A 24,663-nucleotide genomic window follows, 5' to 3' on the forward strand; every position below is an offset into this window, starting at 1 on the left:
TGCATGCGCAAGTAGAAGCTTCCTACTGTGGCAGTTGCAAATGATGCTCTTGCGGGCTTTGCGCTCCCTGGACTTGAATGCATGCGCAAGTAGAAGCTTCCTACTGTGGCAGTTGCAAATGATGCTCTTGCGGGCTTTGCGCTCCCTGGACTTGAATGCATGCGCAAGTAGAAGCTTCCTACTGTGGCAGTTGCAAATGATGCTCTTGCGGGCTATGCGCTCCCTGGACTTGAATGCATGCACAAGTAGAAGCTTCCTACTGTGGCAGTTGCAAATGATGCTCTTGCGGGCTTTGCGCTCCCTGGACTTGAATGCATGCGCAAGTAGAAGCTTCCTACTGTGGCAGTTGCAAATGATGCTCTTGCGGGCTTTGCGCTCCCTGGACTTGAATGCATGCGCAAGTAGAAGCTTCCTATTGTGGCAGTTGCAAATGATGCTCTTGCGGGCTTTGCGCTCCCTGGACTTGAATGCATGCGCAAGTAGAAGCTTCCTATTGTGGCAGTTGCAAATGATGCTCTTGCGGGCTTTGCGCTCCCTGGACTTGAATGCATGCACAAGTAGAAGCTTCCTACTGTGGCAGTTGCAAATGATGCTCTTGCGGGCTATGCGCTCCCTGGACTTGAATGCATGCACAAGTAGAAGCTTCCTATTGTGGCAGTTGCAAATGATGCTCTTGCGGGCTTTGCGCTCCCTGGACTTGAATGCATGCGCAAGTAGAAGCTTCCTACTGTGGCAGTTGCAAATGATGCTCTTGCGGGCTATGCACTCCCTGGACTTGAATGCATGCACAAGTAGAAGCTTCCTACTATGGCAGTTGCAAATGATGCTCTTGCGGGCTATGCGCTCCCTGGACTTGAATGCATGCGCAAGTAGAAGCTTCCTACTGTGGCAGTTGCAAATGATGCTCTTGCGGGCTATGCGCTCCCTGGACTTGAATGCATGCACAAGTAGAAGCTTCCTACTGTGGCAGTTGCAAATGATGCTCTTGCGGGCTATGCGCTCCCTGGACTTGAATGCATGCACAAGTAGAAGCTTCCTACTGTGGCAGTTGCAAATGATGCTCTTGCGGGCTTTGCGCTCCCTGGACTTGAATGCATGCGCAAGTAGAAGCTTCCTACTATGGCAGTTGCAAATGATGCTCTTGCGGGCTTTGCGCTCCCTGGACTTGAATGCATGCGCAAGTAGAAGCTTCCTACCGTGGCAGTTACAAATGATGCTCTTGCGGGCCATGCGCTCCCTAGGCTTGTTTGCTGACTTCAATGCATGCGTGAGTAGAGGTTTCCTACCATGGTACAGTGGTACCTCTGGTTGCAAACGGAGGCCCGTTCACAACATGAGCAGAACGCAACCTGCGTCTGCATGTGTCGCGATTCGCTGCTTCAGCACATGCGCGTGATGTCATTTTGTGTGTCTGTGCATGCGCGAGCGGTGAAACCCGGAAGTAACCCTTTCTGGTACTTCCTGGTCGCCGCAGGATGCAACCTGAAAACGCTCAACCTGAAGCAAACGCAGCATGAGGTATGACTGTACTGTAGTTAGAAATGATGCTCTTGTGGGCTTTGCGCTCCCTAGACTTGAATGCATGCGCAAGTAGAAGCTTCCTACTGTGGCAGTTACAAATCATGCTCTTGTGGGCTTTGCGCTCCCTAAACCTGAATGCATGCGCAAGTAGAAGCTTCCTACCGTGGCAGTTACAAATGAGGCTGGGGCTCAGATGGAGAAAGTGAGGCAACAGCTCAAGAATTGGGTTGTGTGCAAGTGAGATGGTGGTTCGGCAAGGCAAGTTGACGGGTCCTGACCTCAAATGAAGTTGGTTTGAAACCAAGAGCTCTGTCTCGTTGCTCTTTCTACAGCAGTGGCCCTCAAAGGGTGTGGTGTGCCACATTGGTGTGGCAGGAGGACGGGATGGCAAATGTGGAGCATCCATGGTGTGTAGCACCATCTTCTTGCTTTTTTCATTGCAGGGGTGGTTTCTTGGAACAACTCCCTCCCGGTTTGCTGTGATTAGTGTCCCTGAGCCAGTCTGGGGGCAGCTTTTAAGTGTTTCAGAACGCCCCCCAGCCTATCACGTCATTTGTTTGTGCGGTGCAGAAACCATGGTTTGTAGCGATGCGTGAACATGGCCATGGGTTCTCTGCTTTGAAAATGAGGATAGCGATTGACTGTAGCTACACGCAGCTTGCATTGGCTTCTGACACATTCTCCGTTAAACTGTGTTGACCTGTTCTAAATCCAAGTTGTGCATAATAGGCAGTGGGACGGTGCAGAAGTAATAAGGAAACCGTTCTTTTCCATACCTTTGAAAAGAGCGGCATGAACGTGCCCGTTGCCATGGGCACAGTGCTCCTTTTTCATGCTTGCCTGCTTGTCGCTGCTGCAACAACCCAGTAGAGCAGCAAGCGGGAAAAGAAGCTCTTAAGAAGAAGCTCTTAATTCCATGGCCCCCTCCTTTGCAAACCTTTTTCCAACCCGGAGTATATTTCAGATGTTTAAAGCATGCTGTGGACATTGTTGAGATAGCTTTGTTGGAGATGGCTGTGGAAGTTGATAACTGGGAGGGGTGCAGCTGAGAATGTGACCCTGCAGCTCTGTTTTGCCCCCTCCCTCAGTGCTGTAGCATCAAAACTGCAAGTTTTGTAGTACCGTTTTATTTCCTGGCCAGATTATCCATGAATTGAGGACATCAAATTTAGCAGGTGGAAAGTGTGGATTGCCGCTTGGATGAGGAGGATGTTTTGTAGATGTGACAAAAAAAGAGACACAAGATGTTTCTAAATCCACATTAAACTCCAGTGTTGATGAGACTTTACGAAGGGGTGAGTTGCTTTTTGGGGGGTTAATTGTGCCCCAAAGCACCACTCCTGAAGAACAAGAAAAGTAACTCAGCAAGACCCCAAATTACTCTTCCTCCTTCTTACTGTGTTATGATTTTGCTGTGAGCCATTCTCCGAATCAGAGAGTTCTGACTAGAGAAAGAGAGAGAGATCTCTCTCTAGTAGAGAGATCTGCACTATCTGTTATTTCTATGTGATGGAACATGGAAAATTATTCTGTGAATTCCTTACATCTGGAAAGCCAACAGTTGTACTAAGCTCACTGTGACAGCTACTAGTTATGATATAGTAGGGCCTTCTCTATACCACGATTTTGCCAAAATTAAAGGGGGGGGACCAAATTTTTGCTATTGGTCAGAATATCTTTTCTTCCAAAGACTATCTTTGCTTTTTTAAAAAAATAAAGTTTCTGGGTAGAGTTAACACTGTGTGCGAATCACTTTGCGAAATCTCAGGATTCAAGTGTGGGCAAAACAATCAGGATTGTGTGTGTTGTGATTCTGCAGGCATGCAGTAAAAACCCTGCAGTGTGGTCCTACTTGGAATTAAGGCCCATTGAATTCAATGAGACTTGCTCCAAGGTAAATGCATTTAAGATTCCAGCCATGAAATGTGGTATGGGATGCAGAATGGGCCTTTCTGAGGTTCTCTGCTTTCATTTGCAAAACAAGGACGTTTCTTTCAGCTGCTAATAGATATATGCTTCGAAGAATGGCTGCTTAAAAACCAGAGTGCTGGCTGAATAATAGACCAGGTGGCTATGAGCAGGTGCCCTGCAAAACTCCTTGCACTTTCATATGACTGAGCAAAACCAGAATATATTAGGCAAAATAATAAAACTGAAGACTAAATTATGTTAAATTGCTGTTTGCTCTATTTACATAATGCATGTAGACTGTAAGATTCTGCTTTTCTCGGCAGAAAATCTGGATTATGATTTGGGTATGTAGTAAATATGACCCTGGGAGTGACTACAGAGTGGGCCTTTAATTATCACTGTGCTTCTTTTCTGTCCCCATGGTTGGAGAGAACAGAATAAATGGTGTAAAATTGACGAAATACATAAATTTGCACAATTTAGGCAGGATTTATTTTGTGCAGAATTTTGGTTATCTTGAATAATTATGGATATTTGAGTGCAGAGTATGAAACCCTCTGTCTGGGTCCCTCTTAGGTTGTCCAGATGCAAAAGAGAACAGAGGTATTGCACCTTTGATAATTCCCAATTCTAGACAACTGTTAAAGGTGCAGGGGCCCTGTCCTCTTTTAGCCAACCCTGCCCCCTGGTAAAGCCGTTCAGACAATGTTCTCTTGCCCAGCAAGCGTATTGAAACGTCTGTTATTGTTTCCCCCACCAAAAAGGTACCTCACCACCTGGAAGTGGGAGCATGGAAGGGAATTTCGCTACTGAAAAGAGAAGGACGCTGAACACCTTGAAGCAATGTGTCAGAAATATTCCTAGAGCGAAACAGCCCCCCGAGAACATGGATGATACAGGGGAGCATTGTCTCAACGGGCCATCCTGGGTTCCACTGGGGCTGCTGCGGGATACAAGCAAGGGCACCTCTGTTCTGGAGTCCAAAGTTAAAGCTCTGAAAGAGAAGAGGAGTGCCGTCCACAGGCAGGCGGAGGCAGCACCCCAGGAGCGGGCTTCTCCCAAAAAGGCCAAGGCCCGGAAAGGGAAGCCGCTGGCGGAGCCTGCTCCTCAGGATGCTGTGGTGGAACCTCGGGCCCAGATCCGCACCTACCTGACAGATGTGCTGCTGGATAGCACTGACTACCCACGTCTCAAGCAGGAGGGATCTCAAGGGACAGTACGTACAAGCCTGCTTGCTGACGACTTTGAACCTCTGAAGGGGTCTAAGGTGGCAGAAGAGCCTGCAAGCATGGGCTGGAGCTCACCCGAGGCATTCCAGAGGCTTCCAGGAAGCGACAGGATGGATAAAAGGGGCTCGTCAGGAAATGCAAAAAGGGCATCGCAAAATGGCCTCTGTGGGGCCAGCTCCTTAAAGGACCTTTCCTTCAACCAGAAATATTTTGAGGATGCAAACGGCAGAGAAGAGCACCTGGTTCATGGTATGGATTTTGAAAGCGGTCCTTTTCTCCACAAAGACGACGCCTGTGGGGCGGGAAGAACTGGCCGCCTTTGGCGAACCGAGAGCTGGGACAGTCTCTGCAGCGGCGGAAGCAATGCCAGCACCCTGTCCCTGGCGGAGAGAGTGGAGAGGAACCGGTCGATGCTGCAGGAAATGTTGAGCGCGACGCAGTTTAATAGCCATTCCTTGCGGGAGCTGCATACTCTACGTCGTCACAAGAAGGATGGCCCAGGGCGTGGGAGAGATGGGCCCAGTAACGGTATGTGCAAGCGGGGTGAAGAGGTTTTCAGAAACCGAACAGGAATTGCAACTTGGATGGGTAGTAGTGGGGAGAAATACTGTAAGAGCTCAGAAAGTACCGTATTTTTTTGCTCTACAAGACTCACTTTTTCCCTCCTAAAAAGTAAGGTGAAATGTGTGTGCGTCTTATGGAGCGAATGCAGGCTGCGCAGCTATCACAGAGGCCAGAACAGCAAGAGGGATCGCTGCTTTCACTGCCCAGCGATCCCTCTTGCTGTTCTGGCTTCTGAGATTCAGAATATTTTTTTTCTTGTTTTCCTCCTCTAAAAACTAGGTGCGTCTTGTGGTCTGGTGCGTCTTATAGAGCGAAAAATACGGTATTGCAAAAAGGGGGGGACCCGCCAGAACTGAATTTCCACCTCCCTCTCCACTTGATCCTTGCTTTTTCCTCCCCCAAGCGTCTTGGTCTGAACCTCAGGAGATACAACCACTCCACCATGTCCCCAGCTTATGCTGTTCTTCCATTCTCTACACCCTGCAAATCCATATGACGGCCCCTAGTCCATGTTGATGCCACAGATCCCTTTGCCTTTGGTCTTAAAAAAAAGTAATTGTGGGGATGGGCTAAGATTTTTGTCACAACAACGGCATGTGAGAGGGGGCTGAATAGGTTTAACCTCCCCCCCCCCCCGCAATATCCCAGCAAAAATGTCCCCTTTTCTGCTACTGTTAGCCCCAAGAAGGAAGCTTCCTCTGGCACCAACTTCCTGGGGCTAATAGTAAGCACATACTCTCTCAAGAACGTAAGTCCCAGGATTCCTCAGTTGCTGCTGGTATTTTCTTTGCAATGGCAAGAGGAGCCTTCAGGTTTTGGCTGCTGGCTGGCAGTGGGAGGGAGGGACAAGTCCCATAATAATCAGGGACATTGAGGTCCCAGGGCAGCAGGAGCCAAGACTATTAATAGGATTTGCAAGCCCAAGAATATATGTGCGTAAATGAGTTAGGCCTCTGGTCTTCGGAGTGCAACAGTCATTAGATTTGAGAGGCCAGGAGCAGTTTCTCAATGACATTTATCGCCCATGGAATAATTACTATATATGTATTCCATGTCTTGCAGTCAGATCAGGCAGCCAGAAATATACAAAGGGACCTAAAGAATACAAAGAGCCCATTACTTTCTCCCACCCAAAAAGCAGACCAGGTATGCAGGCTTACAAGTTTGTACAGAGCCTAGAGCAGGATGCTTGGGTGGTGCAGAATTGGGACACTAAGAGCAGAATTGGGCCCAAATCTTTGGGGTGAGGAACACTGAATATAAATAGCCTTTTCTCGGTATGAGATGTGTCTTTTCACACACACCATGCTGCATTTCATGTGGCTAAAGTATACACAATAATAACATGCACTTCTCTTGTCCTGTGTCTACAGAGATTCTGGCAAATGATGTAGACTGGGATTCTGGAGTTTCGTTACAGGATTCTGAAGGCTACCGGTAAGATTTCAGTATCCTCATTCCCCTGCTAAGGCAAGGAGACACAATCCAAAAATGCTGATAGCCATTTCTAACTTGGGACTTCACACTGGAGTTGACTGCATGTTTGCAGCTGTTTGTGTTCCCATTTAATCTGCGGTTCCCCAGATTCTTTTAGGAAAAAGATGTGCTTTAAATGATTGGTTCTAATCCCTACCCCACAGACTTCTTGAATATTGATGAGGGTCATTGCAGACCACTTAATGATTTTTCTGCCTGTTGCAGCAATTGCAATACGCCATGCTAGATGGTGTACGATTTTTAATAGCATTTTTATAGCTTCTTTCATTTCTTATATATTGTATTTTCTAGAATTCAAATTGTAATGCAATAAAATACGAAGGAAGAAATAAAAATACAATTAAAAGTCAGTGCGAACATATGGATATTCCATCTCCCATCTTCAACCACAAATCCACCGACGTGCCACAGACCGCACTTTGGGAACCGCTGCTTCAAATTACACTATGGATGCGACGAGAGAGTGGTTTGCTTAAAGGCCATCGTAGTTGGTTTGTTGCTGAAAATAACATTACCGCCCCCCCGGGCAAAACATCTGGGAAATTTTGAACTGAAATTACACAAGGGGCTTCTGCACATCATTGGGGGAGTGTTTTCTCTGTAAAACAGCAGTCGGCTTCATTGTGCTGCTGCTCCTTCCGAAAAACCTTAGCAGAGCAAGATGCGAGCCTCCGTGTGTGCGTCGCGAGGTGTGCAGACTGCAGTGAAAGAGTTAAGCTCAGGCCAGCTGAAGTGAGTCTGTGAGCGGATTAAAATAATCACGAAGATTAGGGAGAAGACCAATAGGGGAAGGGTTTGAGCGAGAGGCATGTTGAGTGTGCAGAGAGAAATGGGTCACATGGTGAAACAGTGAAAGCTTTAAGATGGTGGAACCCCCCCCCCAACCTTTCCTTTTCTAGTGTTGCAATGTTCAGAAGACGAGAAGGGATAAAGAAATCCATTGCAGGCCGATGTTTGGCGCACCAGCAGCGATGCATGGAGTGGGTAGCGGGCTTTGGACTCAGCACAGCGTTAGAGGGTGGTACCAGCAGATCCAGCCCAGGCTTTAGAGGAAGAGTTGTTTCTCAGAGTAGCTGCGTTGCAGGCGTGAGATTGTTCCACACCACCCCAAGATCTCCAAGCAGCGCAAGATTCCAGGGGTTGCAGGTGCCCTTACCAGAGCCTGTGCTCCCTTTGGAGACCACGAGGCACAGCAGAGACTGTGGTGTCTTGATGATATGTGGTTTAATACATAGATACAACCTGCACCTAGATGGAGGGATTGCTGGCTATTCACATCCTATGAGGTCTGGTTTCTGCCTTAAGGGCAGCTTTGGATGAAAGGACTGCAAGAAGCCACCCTCTGGGTCTCTTTGTTCCAGCCTGCCATCCCTAGCTCATGTGGAGCGCTGACCCTCTTCCTCCTCCCCATTGCTAACCAACTCCAAAGACCTCCCAACAACCTGTGCCATTCAAAGTTGAAACCCTAAACCTCTGGTGGTTTCCTGGACAGGCCACCAGTGGCCTTTGTCCCCTGCTAATGGCCTATCCAGCTAACTCTGCCTGAGCTGGCTTAGCTTGTTAGCATAAGTAAATCCAGGGGTGTTGCACGTTTGGCAAAATTTAACCAAACCTTGATTAATTCTAGCCCTCCCCCCAACTCATAACATCATTCCAGGTTCAATCCCTGGCATCTCCAGATATGTCTGAAAGAAGCAGGACTGGGAGAGAATCAGATCCGACATGCTGCAGAGCTGCTGTCAGTCAGTAGACCAGAGCTTTCTAAACTGTGTGTCTCAACACGTTAGTGTGCCAGCTGCAGTGTAGGTGTGATGCACGAACGCTCCCTGCGCTCCTCCCAGGGCTGGAAAGGGGTCGGTTTCAGCATCTTGGGCTTGCCGATCAGAAGGTCGGCGGTTCGTATCCCCGCAACAGGCTGAGCTCCCGTTGCTCTGTCCCAGCTTCTGCCAACCTAGCAGTTCAAAAGCACACCAGTTAAAGTAGATAAAAAGCAGATTGAAAGAAACCCATGGACACCACTCTGAGTTCTTGAAGGAAGGGCAGAATACTAATATCTGTTTAAGAACAAACCCATCATTTTTCCTTTTTCTGTATCTGTAATTATTCTCTGTATGATTTTTATTGTGTTATAAATCACTTTGGGACGTCTCGTGGTAAACTGTTCATTAAATAAATAAAGACTGGTGCAAGTCAGTATTTATCGAGCAACACAATACCCTTTTTAGGGGGGAAATTGAAACAAATCATCTCATCTAGGCATGTATAGTGTGCTCCCTTGCTTTTTTTGTGGGAGTGGGTGAGATTACTTCCTGAAGTGAGAAGATCCTTGGCCTCAAAACGCATTGGGTAAATGCTCCCTGGGTTGTCTGTCTTGTTTGTTTTCCCTTTTCTTTAAACCAGAGTGTCTCCTTGAGTCATGAGGTGACATCTTTTGGGAATGTGGAAGCAATTTAGTAGAGAAGACCTATTGCCCATTTTATGGATGTTGGCTGCTTAGTCTTGCCCTGATCTGTGGGGAAACTCACTTCTTCAGGTTTATTTGGTGCAGGTGTGCTTGAAAGACCAGAGCTGGCCCCTGGCAACACAACTAGCCCTGTGTTCAGAAGATATGAATTTGTCAGTTGCGGGCACCTGCAGGATGCCTCTGCCATCATATGTGCCAGAGATCTATCTATCTATCTCATCATCATCAATCTCTGTGTGTGTTTTTTAACAATGTATAGTCTTCCACTCCAGTGTTTTGGGTACTGCAGAGCCTCCCAGTTCTTTTAAAAATGGGCATGCAAGACTGCTTGGGACTCTCTTTGGTGGGGATGGGGGGCATTTTTTAAGGAACTACCAAGTACATCTTTTTACTTGCTGTCATATGTAATTGAACGGCTTCTTTTAGTCTGGAATGTTCAAATTTCAGCCTTAAATGCTTTGACCTCCCTGCAGCTTTTCATCCTGGCTGCGTGTCTAGAAATCAGTTTTGAGATGGATGTTACCAAGCTGGCTATATCTTGACCTAAAAGATGCCACCTAGTGTGAACTCAGGCAGCTGCAGGGGACCTAAACCCAGCCTCTATGCGTGTGTTGTCTCCCCACCACACTGCTGCCACCGTCACTGTTAAACCACTCTTAATCCTTGTTATTTTTTTCCTAATCCTCCTCTGCTTCCTTGCTCCCTGCTGCTTTGCCTGCAGGGCCTTTGTTCCCAACCAGGAGCTGGAGCTGAGTCCCAGGCATGAACAGGCCAAGCAACTGCTCCAGAGAGCTCGCATGAAGGCCAGGACGAATCCGCTCCGAGCAAGCCATAACATCCTGCCTCAGGAAAGGAGGTAAGGCCAGTGATTTATCCTGGGAGGCAGATCAGGGAAGAGGGCAGGAAGGAAGGATCTGTACTGCGTTTCCTGTCCGCAGCCCTCCATTCCAGCTTTTGCATTTCTTGCCTTTTCATCTTTCACACTTGTAAACCGCCTGTGCTGTTCGCATCTATAGTTCTCCACTCCCAAAATTCAATACACTGCCAACCGTGTACCTGTCCGCTGTGCTTATTGAATACATTTGTACCTAGTGCTAGGGGATTTTCTGTCAGCCACCCCCCATTGGGGGAGCTATATTGTCTATCTTACTTCATCTCATCAAGGTGTTAGCACGTACTGCCTAGTCTAAAACTATGGTCGGAGTGAGGTGCTATGCCAACTAATCAAGGAGAGCACCCCAGGAATTATAATGTGTGTTAATTCTGGACCAGGAAAACAACAACAATGTATGTGATAAAAAACATAACTTTGGATTGAGATGCAAACATTTGATGGAGTGAAATCATCAATTCTATTAATTGCAGTCACACCATTGATATAACTTTGTTGTTGTTGTTTAGTTGTGTCCAACTCTTCGTGACCCCCATGGACCAGAGCACGCCAGGCACTCCTGTCTTCCACTGCCTCCCGCAGTTTGGTCAAACTCATGCTGGTAGCTTCGAGAACACTGTCCAACCATCTTGTCCTCTGTAGTCCCCTTCTCCTTTCATCAGGGTCTTTTCCAGGGAATCTTCTCTTCTCATGAGGTGGCCAAAGTATTGGAGCCTCAGCTTCATGATCTGATTGATATGACTTAGGCATCCATAATTACCAAAACAGGGACTAGCTGGTTCCTGTAGAGAAATGTAGTCATGAATATAAACATAAGAACATATTATATGGCAAATTCACTTGACCAAACTTTTTAGAATAAGATTTAGGGGGGAAACGATGAGCACCGTTGTGACAGCTAAAAGGTCTTTCAGCATAGGAGGGGAAACATAACTTGTCATGGGTGTTTACAAAATGTGTGGCAAGCTGCTGGATCTCATGGGTAGCTGAATTCCTGGCCACCGTGCTGTGAAACCGTTGTTTAATGCTAAACAAACCAGTGTGCTGATCTTTTGTTGTGCAACAGATGAGGGTATCGCTCACTCTCACATGGCCAGCACACCAAAGATTATTGTAAGCGCTAGTGGAACACATTCTCCATCCCCTCTGCCAAGCACACTGGCAGCTTATGCAGAGTTATTGAATCTGGAGGATTATGTTGATTTTATTTCATGACAACAAGAGAGGCGCCAGCTATAAGATCTTTGCATTGAGGCACACTTGTGGTGTTTGCTGAACAATATCATACATCATCTCTAGAGTAAAACGAAAACATAACCTCCACCAGCAAACTTTCCCCTGTCTCTTGCATTGTTGCTCTATATTCTACCCTTCCTCCTATGCTCTGCAGAAAAAGCACTTTTAATATAAATAGCACAGGTGCTCCAGATCCCATAGAAAATGATCACATGGATCTAAGAAGCGTACGTGACTGCCGGCTGGGTGTCTTGGCCTAACTGAAATCTGACTTGGAGATGTAGCCACTCCTAAGACCAAGGCTTGCATGTAAGGAGAGCACTTGAAGTTTTTCCTATAGCTGTAGGGAGCTAGAATAAATCAAGGAGTCAGTGGGGGCCTGAGATCAGCAAGTCCTCTTTAAGAGCACCATCTGGTTACTTGTGCAGTTGCTGTGTGTTGAGCATGAGTAGTATCATTGCTGAGTTATCCAGTCCCGAGCCACCCTTGATTTTAAAAGAGTAAATCCATCTAGCCGATTTGCCGACACATGCTTTTTTTTTTTAAGCCTTGAGACTCTGAATCAATTGGCTTTGCACAAGCCTGTTGGTCAATCTTAACCGGTTCCTTGGATCTTCCCCTCATTCAGTACACATCCATAACCTCTGAGCGGCCCTTCCTGCTAGAATGAGAATTCAGCTGCAGAGAGTATTGGCACAGCATTGGGATCCTGGTGAAGGAGATGCCAGGTTCCATGTCCGTGTGATGCTCACAAGGCAGTCAGGATACCTTTATCTTGCTGAATGGATCTTGGAAGAAAGGAGATAAGTTTAGGCCATTGTTTCTCAAACTTGGGTCCCCAGCTGTTGTTGGACCACAACTTCCATAATTCCTGACCACTGGTCCTGCTAACTAGGGATGATGGGAGTTGTAGTCCAACAGTTTGAGAAACACTGCATGCAAGTAGAGAAGTTACAAGTACCACCTTGGTAAGCGTCCTGGGTGCTTAGTAAGCCAAGCGGTGCCCTCTGCCCAGCCTTTGGAGGCAGCTCAGTCGGAGGTAAGGATGATCAGTGTGAGCAGGCGCACAGTCTTACTCTCTCTGTTGTGTGCCTCAGGGATGGCTGCGGGATCTCTGCTGCAGACGCAAAGAACTTTGCTCTGAAGGATGGAGACCCCCACGCCGGCGGCAACCTGAGCGACTCGTCCAGCGGGGAATCCAGCAGCGAGCAGCAAAGGAAGCGAGGGCCGTCCCCGTCCCGAGTGCGTTTCGAGGATGAGTCTGCGCGAGATGCCGAGGTCCGCTACTTGGAGCGCCTGCAGCTGCGTCAGAAGCGGGTGTTGGATTCCGTCCTCCTGTCTCTGGGCCGTGGGCCGCTGGTCTCCAAACCGGACCTTTCGGATTACATCAACGGTGAGCTTCACCGCAAAGAGAGCGGCGGCGGCAGCAAACCAGGCTGGGAACAGCAAGGCAGCAGAGGGCGCTCCGAGAAGAGGAAGCCTCTGGTGGTCAACGAGGAAGGCAAGTGCAGCGCATGCGGGTCTTACGTCAGGAATCTGGCTGCCAGTCAGAACCCAGATACCGGAGCAAAGCAGACTGCGAAGAGCGTGCATCCGTCTTGCAACATCCCCCGAGAGGGCAAGGAGCTAGTTCGGGCCAATGAAAGCAAAGAGCTCAACGCTACCCAGGAGGACTCGCGAACCAGGGCTTTGGGTCCCAAAGGAACTCCGCTGTGGATCCTTCCTTCCCGCCAGCGTGTTTACACAGAGCGCATCAAGGAGACGTACATAGGGGAAGTGACTTGCATAGATGAGGTGGATTCTGCTCTGGACAGCACCACGGATACATCGGACAGCTACAGGACGGACAGCGAGGAGGCTGGTGCCAGCAGCCAACGGTCAGTGGTCAAAAGCTCCCAGCACGGTGGGCCTGGTCCGGATCCCAGGCCATTTTCCCCTTCAGAGGGGGAAGCCAAGAACAGGAAGGCCAACGGGGAGAGGCCCAGAGCAGATGGCAGCTGCCGTTCTAGTGGAGGGGAAATTGTGCCTCGCAGAGGGGAAATTGAATCGAGCGCTAATCAAGCCAACGACTGTTCCTTGAAGGGGGCCTCTGAAGTCAGAGATCAGGTGATGAAAATGGCAACCGGTAAGGCAGAAGCCTTTCCCAGAAGCAACCAGCCAGTAGATCTGTATCAACTGGTGAAGAAAGGCAGGATGCAGGAACACCAAAAGCTGTCCAAGGCCACATTAAAGCAAGCTGCACCAACCTCCCACCCTCAGCAGTTGCCTTCCCATCTGGTCCCTGATGGTGCCGCAGACTCCGTGAACAAGAAGCCGGTGGAAACTTCCAACCGAACTCGTAGGCCAACGAACAATTTAAGTCAAACCAAGCAAGAGCAGGGCCCTTCCCAGCAGCTAACTGAAGAGATGAGTGCCGGTTACAACTTTGCTTACCGAGTTCCTGCCCCGCCCACCACTGGAAAAGCCCATCCTTCCCCTATGCCTTACAGGAGGGCTGCTCTGAGCGGCAGCCACAAGCTCACTAGCCAGGATCCTGGGCGGGTGGACCAAGCCAATGAACTGTCAATTTACTCGGCCTCCCCTAATAGCTTCCAGAATGTGTGTGTGTCTGGACAGGAGGAGGAGAGTGGCCAGCAGAGTCCAAGGATGCTCTCCAAGAACCAGCTCCTGGCCTTGTCTACCAACAACTGCAACAACACATATGCCAAGCATGAGCCAAAAACCTTAGTGACTGCTACAGTGAAGAGCAGAGAGGAGCAGCCCCAGGAGAGACAGAAGCTGGGGAAAAATCAAGGTAAGAGATAATGTCCAGCAAGGCAGTTGAGAATTTGTACTCTAGATAATTTGTGTAAGTAATATTTATTTATTCAGAGTTATTGAACTTGCATGGATTTGCTTGTTTTGCATGCCTGACCCTGACTGTGAATACAGTATTTAAGTTTTTCCGCAAATTTTGATTAAGGGTACCTTTAGGGTGGGTGAAAAGGAGTCAAGAGCTAAGCAAAGGGGGGGAAGCATCCTCCATGAACTTCCTTTTAAAACAACCTAAATTTTGGTGGTTATCACAGGATCTTGCAGCAGCAAATTTCGAGGTTTAATAAGGTGGCATGCGAATAAGAAAAAAAACGTGCTGCCTTTGCTGGGTATTTCCTCTTGCTTTCCAAATCTGCTGTTGCAACCAGGACTGAAAAGCCTATTTTCAGGGGCAGGGAATGTGGAGACACCCAAGATGCTGTCCCAAACTGGGCACCTGTGAATTGCAGATGATCACCTGTTTTAGTGGACGAAGAATGCAGATGAATTAAATGAATTCAGCATTAAAACATAGTTCCAGTTACCAAGCAGTTACAAAACACCTGAATAGTAGTTATGATTTCTTTTATATAAAAAAGAGCCAATAAACACCTTGGTTTCCAGGTGTCAGTTGGAAATTTAAGTAGATCTTAGCATGCCTGAAAAGTTAGGTTTTTCTCAAAAATTACCAGGCTTTAATTAAGTTTAGTCACATAACAGAGACAGTTTCTGGAAAACCCCATTTTCCACTAGATGCAAATTCCTCACATCTTGATTCAGAATGGGCATGCTTGTTCTTCCCTAGCTCTTTCAGAGAATTCTCCAAAAAAGCTTTTAGCAGGCTCATTCTTTCCAAGTGATTCCCTGCAGATGTTTTTTGCTCCTCCAGAGGAGCTAAATGAGCTCTATTCAGCAGTCACAACCAAATGGCCCACTGTAGTCGTGCTGTTGATGTAGCTTGTGTATCATTTTTGTGGACATCATAGTTGCCAAACTGCAGCGATGTGCCTGTTGCACATAACTTCTGCTTCTACTGGAGATGTGCTTTAGTCAGACCTTAGCATGAGGGTGATGGAAGGCACAAAGTTTGGTCACTGAAAATGCAATCGTTCAGACTTCTCTTCATGATTCAGAACCTTACTTTCCCCCTGCTCCGTCTTTAACCCATTTCTGCAAAACCTGTTTATTTAACTTAAAAGTTTAAAAGTCATTACGTCCTCACAAGCAATTGCAGTTGGGGTGTAAGGAGTGAAGCAAAGAATTCGCAGGATTCTCAGCACCCTCACCAAACTACAGTGCTCTAGCTTTGGGGTGGGACACGGGTGGCGCTGTGGGTTAAACCTCAGCGCCTAGGACTTGCCAATCGCATGGTCGGCGGTTCGAATCCCCGCGTCGGGGTGAGCTCCCGTTGCTCGGTCCCAGCGCCTGCCAACCTAGCAGTTCGAAAGCACCCCCGGGTGCAAGTAGATAAATAGGGACCGCTTACTAGTGGGAAGGTAAACGGCGTTTCCGTGTGCGCTGCGCTGGCTCGCCAGAGCAGCTTCGTCACGCTGGCCACGTGACCCGGAAGTGTCTGCGGACAGCGCTGGCTCCCGGCCTCTAGAGTGAGATGAGCGCACAACCCTGGAGTCTGTCAAGACTGGCCTGTACGGGCAGGGGTACCTTTACCTTTACCTAGCTTTGGGGTGGTGCATGGGGGAAGCGATGGCAGTCAGATAGTACAAAACCTAAGTGTGTAAGGGTAAGATGTACCCTTAGATTTCCAAAGCCAGACTCCTACTCTAGCCTGGGCAGCATCTGATATGAGATGGGGTGGCGGGGAGAACCACGTTTCTTAATAAATAAGAATATGCCCAGGCACATTAGCAGATGGTGCAAGTCTACCCTCAGGGTGTGTGTCTGTTTTTTTAAAGCAGAGGCCATTGGAAGTGTCTGTGTTGTTGCAACAGGTCCACTGTCTTCCTCCGCCCCTGGTGTTCCCCCTATTGCTGCCAATGCCATCACTTCTGCTGCCATTAGTCTCTCGCCAACAAGAGAGGAGACCAACTTGACAACCTCAGCTCAGCCAATCCGTAGGGAAGCTCCAGCTGCTGAGGCTCCAAAGACAAAGCCATCGAGTGCAGCCCAGTGGTGAGTAAACATGCCCCGCCGCACATTGCCATGAAGCGATGGGTTTGGGGGGCAGCCGTTAGATCAAGCCTTCCTTTTCTAAAGCCAGGACCCGCAAGGGGCGTCTGGCGGCTTGTACCTCCGTTCCGGAATTTCCCTTTAGTCCTGATGGAGAACTAGTCACAGCTCAGATCTGATAGCGTAAGACCTTTCTTCAAACCGGTGATGTGGCCAAACGGTGTTTCATCAGTGCATTGGGAGGGTTTTTCTTACTTTCCTTTAAGTTGCAAGAAAGGAGATTCCAGTTCAGCCACAGGAAGAACATTCTGATGGTAAGAACTGACAGTGTGATGGTCTCCCTCGGGATGTGGTGGACGCTCCTTCCTTGGAGGTTTTTAAGCAGAGGTTGGATGGCCACCTGCCATGGATGATTTAGTCGAGATTCCTGCATCACAGGGGGCTGGACCAGATGACACTCAAAGTCCCTTAAAAAAAAGTTAAAGGACCCCTGACAGTTAAGTCCAGTCGCGAATGACTCTGGGGTTGCGGCGCTCATCTTGCTTTACTGGCCAAGGGAGCTGGCATTTATCCACAGACAGTTTTTCCGGGTCACATGGCCTACATGACTAAGCCACTTCTGGCAAAACCAGAGCAGTGCATGGAAACACCATTTACCTTCCCGCCGGAGTGGTACCTATTTGTCTACTTGCGCTGGTGTGCTTTCGAACTGCTAGGTTGGCAGGAGCTGGGACCAAACAATGGGAGCTCACCCCATCGTGGGGATTCGAACCACCGACCTCCTGATTTGCAAGCCCTAGGCTCAGTGGTTTAGACCACAGCGCCACCCATGTGAGAGGATCCCGTAAAGATAAAGGGACCCCTGACCAGTAGGTCCAGTCGTGACCGACTCTGGGGTTGCGGCGCTCATCTCGCTTTATTGGCTGAGGGAGCCGGCGTACAGCTTCTGGGTCATGTTGCCAGCATGACTAAGCTGCTTCTGGCGAACCAGAGCAGCGCACGGAAACGCCATTTACCTTCCCACCAGAGTGGTACCTATTTATCTACTTGCACTTTGACGTGCTTTCGAACTGCTAGGTTGGCAGGAGCTGGGACCGAGCAACGGGAGCTCACCCCATCGCGGGGATTCGAACCGCCGACCTTCTGATCAGCAAGCCCTAGGCTCTGTGGTTTAACCCACAGCGCCACCCGGTTCTTTGAATAAAATGCCAGCTCTTCTTCTCCTTCGGTGCTGCAACCTTTCCTTCATCCAGATGCAGCCAGGTCTGCAGGTGCCCTCTGCTCTCTCAGCCTGTGCTGTTCCCTCTCGCTGCCAGTTAGAACAGCCCTGTGGCGCTGCCAGCTGGCTCTAGACCTTGCCACTCTCCCTGCTGCTTTTGCCCTCTCATTCCCCACCCCCACCCCTCAAATCCGCCTTGGCCTGCTTCTCCCTCCCTGCCAAAATCTCCAGACAGCTGTTGCTATGGTTACCTTTCTGAATCAACGGAAATTTAAGGCTTTTCCATCTTACCCAGGGATTATATCGGAAATGCTGCAATGGTGCACAGTATTGTTTTCTCCAGTAGAAAGTTTTTAGAGAAGTCCAGTTTCATACCAGCCAAATTTAGCAGAGTAAACTGTTGGGCACAATTCAGTTAACGTTGTTATCTAGATATTTGACATGGTGAGTAAAGTAATTGGATCATATGCAAACTTCGTATAGCGTTTGCAACAAGCATGGTGGTTTTAAAGTGACTGCCATGGGTGCTTTCCTTCCCCTCGATTTAAAACGTCATTGCATTGTGGAATCGCAGAGTTGGAAGGGACCACGAGAGTCATTTAGTCTAACCCCCTACAATGCAGGAATCTTTTGCCCAACATGGGACTTGAACACACAACCCTGAGGTTCTCTAGAAAAGGGGAGGTTATGTCTGATAAGTGAGGGGTGGGCATCCCTACACATGCCCACACCCACACAAGCATGCACACACTGCCATCTGTCCTAATGATAGCTTATTTTTGCTAGTCTGTAGGCTATAGCAGCCAGATCTCAAAATTCTGTATGCATTCTTGAAAGCCCCGGGTTTGGGCGCACCCTGATAAGAAAACAGAATCATTGGCAGGATAAAGCAGCTCATTTTTCAGCCGCAGACAAAGTCATTGGGATACAGGAGAGGTAGAGGAATTCTGAAGCAGGAATGGGGAGAAGTAGGAGGAGCACATAGAACATGGATTGGTAGGTTATGGTGTCTCTCTGTCCTGGATCTTGTGGACCTCCCTCAGGGTCTGTAATAGTATGCATCCCTTCTGCTCCCTCCCCTCCCCAGTTTCTGTGGCTCTTGGGCTTGGCAATCAGAAGGTTGGATGTTCAAATCCCTGTGACAGAATGAGCTCCTCTTGCTCTGTCCCAGCTCCTGCCAACTAGCAGTTTGAAAGCACGCCAGTGCAAGTAGATAAATAGGTACCACTGCGGCGGGAAGGTAAATGGCATTTCCATGCACTCTGGTTTCAATCATGTTGTTCTGTTGCAGCAGAAGCGGTTTAGTCCTGCTGGCCACATGATCAAAAAGCTGTTTGTGGACAAATGCCAGCTACCTTGGCCTAAAAGCGAGATGAGTGCCACAGCCCCATAGTTGCCTTTGACTGGACTTAACCATTCAGGGGTCCTTTGCCTTTGCCTTACCTGTGGCTGCATATCCATGTAAACTTTTCCACGAAGCTTAAATATGTGTTGTTGCAATTTATGCCGTGCTACTCTTGCCTCTTGTTTCCTTTCCCCTTTTCTCTCTTCCGTCTCTATTGACAAAATGACCATAAGCTTTTGGGGTTCTCTCGTCTTTGCTTACCTAACCCTGTAAAGTTTCATCCATACCGATGCGGCTATAGAGATAATAGAGTCCTGTGGCCACAATAAAAAGAACCTCTGCTATAGGGCAGATAAGTGTGCCAAACTGCCTTCTGATCCCAGTATGTGCATTGGGTTTTCTTGAAGAGGTCCCAGGGGCATGGCGGTGGGGTGGGCCTATGCATACCCCGCTCACACGAGCCTGCTAATGGTTACAGTTTTGCATAATAACTTTTTTTAGAAAAAATCCTTTCATCATCATCATCATTTTTAGTTTGTATACCGTCTTTCTATCTTACAATACTCAAGGCGGTTTACAAGCTGAAGAAACAAAAATGTACATCTTATAACAATCTAATGCAATACAAAAATGTGATAATAAAACATAACTTTAAAATAGGCAACCTCCATCAAAAAAGTAACATTTGACAATCATTAGAATAGTATTAAATAATAACAACAACATATAAAAGTTAAACAGAAATCCACTCAACAGTTACAATAAATAATTTCTAAACTATAATCAATAAAACAATGGCAAGCCACAGTACATAAAATAATACAAATTGAGAAGCAGAGACTAGAGGGTGGGGCAAGGCAGGTGGAAGGTGGTCTTGCCTGATGAAGTCTCTCCCCTCACAGTTCTTCCTCCAGGACCAGCTCCCTTATGAGGAGTCACAAGGGAAGGCTTGATACGGTTATCCGGACAAATGAGATTTTCCGGTTAGCATTCAAACACAGAAACATTTGCCTTCAAACCAGCTTGCTTGCTTCTAGGTGCTGGGCAGTTTCCTCAGAAGTGAATCTACACATGAGCGGAGTTAGGGGGTCTCTGTAAGTTGGCCCCTGCCAAGGGCGCAGGCCCAGGGGAGCACAAAAATCACGTCTCTCCACTCTGGCTCCGAGTGGCTAGGAGGGAACCTAGCGGAGGCAGGCAGACAGACAGAGGGACGACAGAGGAGGAGGAGTTGGGGCAGGCAGAGCAGAGCAGACCTCGACACAGAGGAAGTCGCTGGCGGAGCACAAAAGGCGATGAAAAGCAAACCATTTGAGTTTCTGGTCCATAGTCCCTCCGGGCTTTGGAGGCTCTGATACAGTTCCTTGCCTCGGGTGCAAGGGAGCCTAGGTATGCCTCTGGTTCTACAGGAGGGAATCCACCAAGTTCAAAATGCTTTTATTCTCGCTTCTCATGTTGCTTTCATAAAGGCGCCCATAACCACGTTTCACAAGGCACACTTCCTCATGCTTAGAAATGGAATGTGCGTGGCGGGTGTGGACGAGACGAGACACACATACAGTTCGAAGGCAATGCCGCCCCAAGTTTCTGAGGTTCAATTTCGTTTTAAACTTGTTAACTCATTAAGTGCATCATGCGACCCTAACCGTTTGGCCAGAATAATACGCAGAATGAGGAGCAAGCCAGGTGCAACGTTTTGCATAAGCAATTAATATGCATTTACTTAAAAGAAAACAGAGGCTGCTGGGAAGCAAGCAAAATTTGGATCACTGCAAGTTTGAAAGTTTTTTTAAAAAAACCTTTTCTCCCCTCTCCCCTGCCCCCCCCCCCCCGCTGTTAGCCACGGAAGAAAGATCTCATTGGGACAGCTAGGTGAGGCAGCATCTGTCAGGTGGCTGTATCTGACAGGGCCCCTCTCTCAGAGGAAGACAGTATTGCCTGGTGAATTGAGGATTTTGGGCTTTTGCCTGCTGTTAAGAGTTTGTTACGAAGGCCCCTTGCATTTGGAGAAGGTCTCTGTAGAAGCCGTGATTTCCTGTGGGTCTTCGTTGCGCAGATTGAGAAAAACGGGTCTAGTAGACTCATGAGAGCCAATGTGCCCATTCATTATTACTATTACTATTTTAAAAGTATGAGACTCCATTCCACCAGTCTTCAGCCACTTCAGGCTTTGTGTGCAATATTGGCATTTTGAATGCTGAAAGAAAAACTGCTGTATCTGGGCATGATAATTTGGCTTAACTTTCTGCCTGGTGAACTTAGGGGGTTTGTTGTTGTTGTTTTATGCTTTTAAAATTGGAGAGCTCCTAAACCAGGGGACACAATTTAATGTTAGTGAGGAAGACTGGGGAGAAGACAAGGGCAGCCAGTGTTCAAAGACCTATATTTGGACATGTTCAAAAATAAATTGGGGCGGTTGGAAGAGCACGTGGCTGTGAACTGAGCACACATTTAAAACATGTGTGTCCCTCTCCCCCAAGGAATCCTGGAAACTAGTTTACTCCCCCAGCTATCATTCCCAGCACCCTTAAGCAAACTACAGTTCTCTGGATTTTTGGGGGAGAGTGAGTGTGCTTTAAATGTTCTTAGGGCGTGCACAGCCTATCTTTAAGAGCACGTGTTCCAATTCTCTTCTTTCATAAGGTCAGTCTCCCACACTTTTTACCCCAAAGGATTTATGCCTTTGGCTTCACACCTTTGTCCCAGTCAGTGTGCAGATTGGTTGGCCACAGATATAGGTGCTGTCATCATTACGTGAGAAATAAGAGATGGGATGGGAGATAGACTGCATCCCTTGCCCTTCTTCCGTGATGGTCCTTGATTCAGGCATGAAGACCCCTGCCTGCAGTCTCAAATTGCATGCAGGAAAATACTAATTTCATGAAGCTGAGCATCTAAGAGGGGAAGTCTGTGGTCACAGAGTGGCATCATTCCGTTCCTTGGCACCTCTGCAGCAAAAGCCCTGAAAGCCCTTCAGTTTTAGAATGGAACTGCCGGAGGGAACTGAACTCTAGGCCTTTTGGTGGCCTTTGCTGTTTTTGTTTGTTTGAAACCTTTGAATGCCTTTTAAAACCTTCCCTCGTGTTTTATTACTGTCGTTTGGTTATTGTGATCTCCGGCAAACGGAGCTGGGAGTTATCCCTGACTCTTAAACTGGCCTGGCAGACTTCTTTTGCCTTCCAGCAAACCCTTGGAGATCTACCCGGAGCCAAAGAAGAAACTGTTTGCCAAGAAAGGTGGCACCTCTTCCTCCTCAGGACTGAAGAAGTTCTTCTCCGCTCTGAGTCAGAGCACCAAGCAGAGGCTGGGCAGGTTCCGCTGCTACAGCATGGAGCAGATTTGTGCCCCGGAGCCGGGAGCTGCAGCGCCCACTGAGGAGCCAGGCCCAGGCGCCACCAGCACACCCAAAATGAAGAAAGCGCCTTCCCTGCAGTCCTTGCAGCTGGTAAGTCCAAAGGGTGCATCTCATGATCAGAGACCGGAGACCTTTTTGGCTGGGGTGTGCGTGTCAGATCTTTGCCCATTCCCATCCCTGCAGGCCAACTTTGAAAGGTTGGTGGGGCGAACCACCCACACAGCCAATCCACCCAGCTTCAGCTCTCCCACCTATCAGCTGAGGGCCTGGAGAGCTGAAGTTCACTTTGTACAGACACTGGCTGTGCAACTGAGTTCTTCCCTGTGGGAACTCCCATGTGCAGCTGATGCAGCAAGCTTTGGTTCTCCTGCCAAAGTCTGCTTTCCCTTACCAGTGCACAGTCAGGAGCGCCCTTAAAGGCTCCCCCTTGTGCATCGGCAGGCTGCGTCTCTACCTGTGTGACCTCAGATGTGGAGAAGTGGAGGAAGCCCTTTCAGGGCAAATTTGGCCTTCAGGTCAGAGGTTTCTCCACCCTTGTACTAGGTGGCTTAGATCTGGGACTTCAAGAGGCAGGAAAAACCCAGCCTACTTTATGTAGGGCAGCGACTATCAAATTGTGTTCAGGGGTGTCATGGTGGGGAACCTCTTCTCAAAAGACAGTTTGCCCCTCTCCACTGATTCCCTCCTCCCCCATCTTGCAGAAATTCTAGAGTCTATAAGGCAGTTGGACAACTCCTCGTACGCGTCCTCCTGCCGCCAAGCTGGCGCCAAATGACTTGCTCTGCTTTCCTTTGGACCACAGCAGGAAGGCTGAGAGGGGAGACTTGTCATTAATAACCCTTCACCCCAGATAGAAATAAGATCGCTGCGTTTTCACTAATCACAAGCAGGAATTCAAGAACTGTGTGGGATGGATTATAACAGGAGAGAGGATTGGTGAACGGTGAGAAAGAGGAAAATTTTCATGACGCAGTTAAAAAATGGCGTCTCGCCAATACAGGCTTGCCGGAGAAAGAAGGACAGGGGGAGGAGAATCAGGATCATTCGAAAGAGAAGGAATGTTGGAACGCAGGCTTGACCTGACAGAGCCTCCTGATTCATTTGATTTATTTGGCAAGCCTGAGAAAAGTAAAGGACAGACCGAAGATTTTTATTATTATTTTTTTGGAAGCGTTGAACAAAGGCTGTCCCTGAGTGATATGATCTTTGGAGAGTACAAAACCCACACAAAGGATGCCTGTTCTCAATCTGCTTGTGAAAATTATCAGAGATCGCAAAGATAGGAATATACGATAACAACAAGAAGAGAAAGAAAGTAATAAAGGACTATCTGGATTGAACTGGATAGAACTGTCTAATTAAAGCAGTAATATAAGTGATGTTTGGACTCGTTCGGAGTTTTGGACTCGTGTGGAGCTTGATGTATGGGTACCCCCAACAAAATTTAAAATTTGGCTGTACAATTTGGAACTAATGTGATTTGGATAATGTGATGTGATTGGCCTGTTAATAAAAATTATTTTTTTTAAAAAAGAGAGGGGAGACTTGTCTGGTCAGCCCAGGACCTCCACAAACACTGCCCAGGCTTGCAGCCTGCGGAGGTCCCTTCAGTCCTGCTAATGCAGTAGTTTGATTTCACCCCCAGAGGCACACTCCATTGTCTCTCAAGGTGGACTCATGCCCAAAACAACAGCCTTTAACCTTTTCAGGCCCGGGAAGCATCTTTTAGCCTAAACATGTGTTTAAGGTTTTTTAAACGTATATTTGTGCGGTCATTGCGCTGCTGGCAAGGCCACCCTTAAGTCAGGCTGCGGCCCAGGAGTGGGGTTGCAACCCACCAGCTGAAGACCAGTGTTTGTAGTTATTCTCTCAGTTCCCCAGTACAATGGCGAAGCCCTATAGTTCTGGCCAGAGTCCCAAGTTGCACTGCCATACATGCCCTACCATAGAAGCAGCCAATTTGGTGCCCACAGTATGCCCTTCTTTGTAAATTCCAGTACAAACTGCTCCATGCCTCCCAGACTACTGTGCAGATTAAAAAGGAGTTATAGCCACTGCCTTTCATACTGTCCAAACATTCAGTCAGATCCAACATATTTGGGATTGGAAATGACAATTGTTAGGCTTTCTTTGCCCGGTGTCTGCTTTTTTTAAAAGCAGAATCCCGGGGTTAGTTTTCTCAACCCTTGCTCTGGCTCAGCTCTTTCATTCTCCCGCTAGGTGTCGCCATTCCGCCAACCAAGAAAAGCCTCTTCTGTTCAAAATCTGCATTCCTTACTGGGCAAGGCTGACCGGTCCAGTCTCTATGCACTGGGGGAACCAAAGGAGGAGGAAGCTGCTCTAAACAGGTAATGCTGAAAATCCTAAATCTCCCGTTTTTGTCATTTCTTCTGAAACACTGTGAAAGCATCAGATTATGCTATGCCTAGTTATTGCGACATCTTGGATGCCGTGTTTGACCTTACAACTCACTCACACTAGGCTGTAAGCGACACATTACATATGCAATAGTA

At 48.0% G+C, this 24,663-nt stretch overlaps 1 protein-coding gene across 4 annotated transcripts in view; it reads left to right on the plus strand.

Annotated features, from left to right (window-relative positions):
• KIAA1614 overlaps positions 1-24,663 on the plus strand; it is a 42,317-nt gene that overhangs the window by 10,538 nt on the left and 7,116 nt on the right. For 2 of the 4 annotated variants that reach the window (XM_082229019.1, XM_082229020.1), the window contains 8 exons: positions 4,197-5,189; positions 6,288-6,371; positions 6,599-6,662; positions 9,908-10,042; positions 12,412-14,108; positions 16,057-16,237; positions 21,979-22,240; positions 24,371-24,498. In XM_082229019.1, coding sequence (XP_082085145.1) covers positions 4,223-5,189; positions 6,288-6,371; positions 6,599-6,662; positions 9,908-10,042; positions 12,412-14,108; positions 16,057-16,237; positions 21,979-22,240; positions 24,371-24,498 — 3,518 coding nt within the window. In that variant the 5' untranslated portion in view covers positions 4,197-4,222. Of the gene's footprint in view, positions 1-2,794; positions 2,817-4,196; positions 5,190-6,287; positions 6,372-6,598; positions 6,663-9,907; positions 10,043-12,411; positions 14,109-16,056; positions 16,238-21,978; positions 22,241-24,370; positions 24,499-24,663 lie in introns of those variants that run through there. The other 2 variants (XM_082229021.1, XM_082229022.1) reach the window with 2 other exon arrangements.

This window comes from Podarcis vaucheri (genome assembly GCF_965113315.1).
Source record: "Podarcis vaucheri genome assembly, chromosome: 6".
In the NCBI taxonomy this organism is placed as follows: Eukaryota; Metazoa; Chordata; class Lepidosauria; order Squamata; family Lacertidae; genus Podarcis; species Podarcis vaucheri.